This window comes from Littorina saxatilis, linkage group LG9, assembly GCF_037325665.1.
Source record: "Littorina saxatilis isolate snail1 linkage group LG9, US_GU_Lsax_2.0, whole genome shotgun sequence".
Classification (NCBI taxonomy): domain Eukaryota; kingdom Metazoa; phylum Mollusca; class Gastropoda; order Littorinimorpha; family Littorinidae; genus Littorina; species Littorina saxatilis.
In genome coordinates, this window is record NC_090253.1 from 16,314,256 (window position 1) to 16,320,255 (window position 6,000).

The 6,000-nt window shown below is 48.9% G+C and overlaps 1 protein-coding gene across 1 annotated transcript in view; it reads left to right on the plus strand.

The window, feature by feature from the left end:
* Positions 1-6,000, plus strand: part of LOC138975420 (adenosine deaminase domain-containing protein 1-like) — a 29,069-nt gene that overhangs the window by 16,802 nt on the left and 6,267 nt on the right. The window contains exons 5-7 of the mRNA XM_070348101.1: positions 4,004-4,136; positions 4,561-4,716; positions 5,468-5,580. Coding sequence (XP_070204202.1) covers positions 4,004-4,136; positions 4,561-4,716; positions 5,468-5,580 — 402 coding nt within the window. The remainder of the gene's footprint in view (positions 1-4,003; positions 4,137-4,560; positions 4,717-5,467; positions 5,581-6,000) is intronic.

The following is a 6,000-nucleotide window of genomic DNA, read 5'->3' on the forward strand; positions in this document are numbered from 1 at the left end:
GGGTCCACAGCTCCCTGGGATTTTACGGGCGTCTGTTCGCTGTTCCCAAAGCATCAGGAGGATGGCGTCCCGTGTTGGATTTATCTCTCCTCAATACTTTCTTGAGGGAGATAAAATTCAAGATGGAGACGCCAGCCTCTGTCCGAGACTCTCTCCGCCCAGGAGACTGGGTGACCTCGATCGATCTCACGGACGCATACTTTCACATTCTTATGCATCCGGCCGACCGGAAATGGCTTCGTTTCCGGTGGGGAGATCAGATCTACCAGTTTCGCGCACTCCCTTTCGGGCTGTCTCTCGCACCATGGATTTTCACCATGGTGGTGAGACAGGTCTGTGCACTGGTGAGGTCCCAGGGTATCCGTCTGCGGGCTTATCTGGACGACTGGCTCATCATGAACCAGTCCCAGAGCGGCTGTTCGCAGGATACCCTGACGGTTCTTCGAGAATCCAACTCGTTGGGGTTCTCGATCAACCGGGTAAAGTCGGAGCTGACCCCGTCACAGACATTCACTTATCTGGGGATGTCTTTCGACACGGTCGCTTGGACTGTCCAGCCTTCTCAGAGAAGGGTGGACAAGCTCCAAGCCCAGATTCGCTCCACTTTACCTCTCCTGATGGCTTCCATCCGCTCGCTCGCCTCCATCTTGGGGCAGATGGAGTCTATGGCTCTTCTGGTTTCACTGGGCCGGGTCCACAAACGTCCGCTTCAGTTCGCGCTGAAGCCGTTTGTGGACTCTCCTCTGGTGGACTGGGACGCCCTCATCCCTTTGCAGGGATGGTTCCAGTCTGCGACCCTTCCGTGGTTGGACACGGAGTGGGTCTGCAGAGGTGTTCCGATCGTCGTGCCCCTCCCCGACCTGGACCTCTTTACAGATGCGTCCAGGGAGGGTTGGGGGGCACATACAGATCTTCAGACTACTTCCGGTCTGTGGACGACGGAGCAGTCCTTGTGGCACATCAACTTGCTGGAGCTAGAGGCAGTTGCTCTAGCTCTGGCCAAGTTTCTGCCCTCCCTGTACGCCAAACATGTTCGTCTGTTTACAGACAACATGACAGTGGCGGCGTACATCAACAAGCAGGGAGGCTCGCGGTCCCCGTCTCTCTCGGAAAGGGCTTGCGAGATCCTGGTGTGGTGCTTTCAGCATCATATCACGATCTCGGCCAGGTACCTTCCAGGGAGGCTGAACACTTTGGCGGATGCGCTCAGTCGTTCCGGTACAGTGCTTCAGTCGGAGTGGACGATCACTCACGGGGCACTGCTTCGCCTTTGGGCCCAGGTCCAAAAGCCTCTGGTGGACCTTTTTGCCACAAGGTACTCAAAGAGGCTTCCGGTGTTCGTCTCGCCATTCCCGGACCCTCAGGCATGGCGAGTGAACGCTCTGGACTTTCCCTGGACGGGTCTGGAGGCGTACGCCTTTCCTCCCTTTCCGTTACTCAGCCGAGTAATCCGGAAAGCGGAGATGGAGGAGCCGGCCCTTCTTCTTCTGGTCGCTCCTCTGTGGCCGTCGCAGGTCTGGTTTCCAGATCTTCTTCGGCTCGCCCAAGGGCCCCCCATTCCTCTCGCACTCGTGCGAGGGGAACTAGTGCAGCCCCGAACAGGCATTCCACACGAGGAGCCCAGTCTTCTGAAGCTTCACGTGTGGAAGTTGTTCGGGACTCGCTGAAGCGCTCTGGGGCGTCGTCTTTGACTCTGGACTTGGTGGCTCGCTCGCATAGAGCGTCCACCTCTTCAGTTTATGCTTCCCACTGGAAGGCATGGACTGCCTGGTGTTCAGCTAGAGGGGTGAGTTCGGTGGCTCCGCGCTCTATTCAGGTCGCTAACCACCTCTCTTTCATGTCTTCGCAGGGCGCCTCAGTCTCCTCGTTGAGGGTCCGGCGCTCCGCTATCTCGGCGACTCTTAAGCAGATTGGTCGTTCTGTTCGAGTCGGGGGCGTTATAGCTGCAGTCATTAAAGGGGCTGCTCTTAAGGAAGCTAAAGCTCGTTTGCCCGCTCCCAAGTGGGACTTGTTTTTAATCCTGGAATTCCTTCGTTCTGCGGATTTTGAGCCTTTAAGCGAGGCCAGTCTGTTCAATGTCACTCGCAAAGCGCTGTTTCTCCTTTTGTTGGCTACGGCCCGACGGGGTAGCGAGGTCCACGCCCTGTCGGGTCAGCCTGGAGATATCTCCTTTGAGCCGGACGGTTCCGCATCTTTGCGTTTCCGGCCTGATTTCCTGGCCAAGAATCAGTCTCCGGGGCAGGCCTCTCCGCTGGTTAGAGTTAAGGCTCTGACCAGCGCGTTGGCCCCGGATGACCCCGATTCGGTCAATTGCCCTGTGAGGGCACTTCGTCTGTACTTAGCCCGGACTCAGCCGATTCGGTCTAGTTCTCAGAAGTTGTTGTTTATCTCTCTCCTTACTAGGCGCGAGAAAGATTTGTCGAAGGTAACGTTGGCCCGGTGGGTGTCCTCGCTCATCAAGCAGGCTTATGAGTGGAGTCGCACAAAGAGGGGGGGGGTTATGCCCTCCTTGCCACTTGACTCGGCCCGAGCCCATGAAACGAGGGCGTGGGCATCCTCTCTGGCAGTTCTGCGCTCCAGACGTCTAGAGGAGGTGCTGACAACTGCGTATTGGCGTTCCGAAGATGTTTTCATAAACTTTTATCTTCGGGACGTCACAGCTCTTCGACAGGATGGCTCCAGAGGCCTTCCAGCGCTCATAGCAGCAGGCCAGTTCCTGTCCAGAACTTGATGGTGAGTTTTGATTCATTTCTAGCCCACCGCCTTGTTGATGTTATCTGCTAATGTGATTCGGAGTAAGAATATGATATTAAATGGAAAATTTCCTAAATAAATTATCATTTAATTAATATACTTACCCGAATCACATACTGTATTCCCTCCCACCTGCCCCGCTTATGGTTTTAAGATTTTTTAAAGCCGTATGATAATAGGCACGTGTTCCTAGAGGAAGTGACGTGGCATACACCCGTATGGGAGGTAACTCCCGGTGTACTGGCCCATTACCAAAGCTACTTTCACTTTCGTTTTGGTGATGGGGTTGCTTCCCTTTAAATTCTTTAGCCGGGTAAGCGTTTTTCAGTGATAAGCATCTCAGGTGACTCAATGCTAATGTGATTCGGGTAAGTATATTAATTAAATGATAATTTATTTAGGAAATTTTCCATTTACGAATACGAATACGAATACTTTATTATCTCATACAGGCCCTAACCATGAAGGCGTTTTGGTCTCCCTTGCCACTGGCCTAGGCTGCATTGCTTTAGAAAATGAAAAGGGATTTGATCTTTTTTTGCTTCTGCAGGCCCTAACCAAGAAGGTGTTTTGGCCTCCCTTGCCACTGGCCTAGGCTGCATAGCTTCAGAAAATGAAAAGGAATTTTATCTTTTTTTGCTTCTGCAGGCCCTAACCATGAAGGCGTTTTGGCATCCCTTGCCACTGGCTAGGCTGCATAACTTCAGAAAATGAAAAGTGATTTTGATCTTTTTTTGCTTCTGCAGGCCCTAACCAAGAAGGTGTTTTGGCCTCCCTTGCCACTGGCCTAGGCTGCATAGCTTCAGAAAATGAAAAGGAATTTGATCTTTTTTTGCTTCTGCAGGCCCTAACCATGAAGGCGTTTTGGCATCCCTTGCCACTGGCTAGGCTGCATAGCTTCAGAAAATGAAAAGTGATTTTGATCTTTTTTTGCTTCTGCAGGCCCTAACCAAGAAGGTGTTTTGGCCTCCCTTGCCACTGGCCTAGGCTGCATAGCTTCAGAAAATGAAAAGTGATTTGACTATTTTTTGCTTCTGCTGCTTCTGCAGGCCCTAACCATGAAGGCGTTTTGGTCTCCCTTGCCACTGGCCTAGGCTGCATTGCTTTAGAAAATGAAAAGGGATTTGATCTTTTTTTTTGCTTCTGCAGGCCCTAACCATAACGGTGTTTTTTTACCTCCCTTGCCACTGCCCTAGGCTGCATAGCTTCAGAAAATGAAAAGGGATTTGACTATTTTTTGCTTCTGCAGGCCCTAACCATGAAGGCGTTTTGGCCTCCCTTGCCACTGGCCTAGGCTGCATAGCTTCAGAAAATCTGACCGTGGACGGTCTGTGTCTGATTGACAGTACCGCTGTGGTGAGAGCTTGCCGCGGCCTGAGAAAGTAAGTGATCTTTTGGCTTTTGATTGATTCTTCCTTTCTTCCTCTTGAGGGTTGTGGTTGTTTTGTTGCAGTTGTCAATGGCATCGGATGATTCACTCATTCAGTGTCTAACTTTCTCATCTTTCCTTTTAATTTTACATATATTTTTTTAAGACGAAATGGGCTATACTGTATGAACTTATTAAGAATTCTTTGCTATCGAGGTTGAAGTTGAACAATTCAAGCAAAAATCTGAACCTGATAGACTACGATATTGCTGTCAAAACACTAAAAGGACAATATTAATGCGTCTTTGAAGCTGTTAAGAAATGTGCAGGAGTGGCATGACATTCATTAATATGTAAAGCGCTTAGAGAACGTCAAGCGCTATAATTAAATCTCCCATATAAATAAATAAATGACTTTGTTTTGATTTTTGTTGCAGCTTTCTGTACAAAGAAATCAGGTCCTACTATTCTAACGCCAGTTCTATCCTGGAAGTGGGCCAGGGCAATATGCTGAAACTGAAAGACGGCATCACCTTCCATCTGTACACAAGTTGTCCTTTGTCTGGTGATTATGAAGAGTCTGTGAACAAAGGGTATGTAAAATATTCTTCAGCTGTCTCTCCTGTTGTTTTTTTTTATTGTAAACTTTGAAGAGAGCAAAAATTCAGACTTCAGAATGGGCGGGGATGTAGCTCAGTCGGTAGTGTGCCCCTGTCAGCATGAGTTCGTCCCCACGTTCGGCGAGAGATTCATTTCTCAGTCAACTTTGTGTGCAGACTCTCCTCGGTGTCCGAACACCCCCGTGTGTACACGCAAGCGCAAGACCAAGTGCGCACGAAAAAGATCCTGTAATCCATGTCAGAGTTCGGTGGGTTATAGAAACACGAAAATACCCAGCATGCTTCCTCCGAAAATGGCGTATGGCTGCCTAAATGGCGGGGTAAAAAACCGTCGTACACGTAAAATTCCACTCGTGCAAAAAACACGAGTGTACGTGGGAGTTTCAGCCCACGAACTCAGAAGAAGAAGAAGAAGACTTCAGAATATATTTACAAAACGAGAGGAAGAGTGTATACATGGGGGTGATTGTGTCTGCTGATGCATGTGTTTGTGCATGTGCTTGAGACTAGATTGTTGGTGTTTTATTCCTGTAGAGTGTTTTCTTTAAAATGTATTCTCCATGAAGACCAATAAATTTGAGTCTTCAAAGTTTATAGGAAACGAGAAGGAGAGTATGTGTAGTGTTTTTGTGTCTGTATATATATGCTTGTGTATGAGTTTGTTTGTGTGTATTTTATAGTCGTAGAGTTTAATATTTTTTTTCCTAAAATCTTCTTAATGAAGCCCGAGCGATGCGCTTACGGCAGAACAGAGAGAGGAGGTTGCACTGGGTGGCCATTTTCCCTACTTCCTGGATGAGATGAATCATGGTGCGCTGTACGTTCGTGATGAGGACGGTAAGTAATGCTTTGGTGGCGAATTGTGCCACATTTCCCAAGACTGAGGCTTAGGGCTTGATACAGTGGATTATACCCCTTTACTGAGAACCTCAAAATATCTGGAAAGGGAAGGAAGTCTTAGAATGGGGACTTTTTTTTACTTATTAACCGAAAACCTGTAAAAACTTGGGTCGTGAGAGGGGGGGGGGGGGGGGGGGTGTCTTGAATCGGGAGGAGGGGGGATGGAAATGATGGTTACACTGTAGTATGTTCGCAGCTTGTGCAGTATTGTGACGCTGTCTTTTGTGCTTGTTTATGAGTAATTTGTTGGGTATAAAGTGGAACCCCCTTTTAAGACATCCAGGAATCGGGTCTTAGAACAGGAGTCTTAAATAAGAGGTTAACTTACTCGGGTTATGAATTGAAAATCTGAAAAAA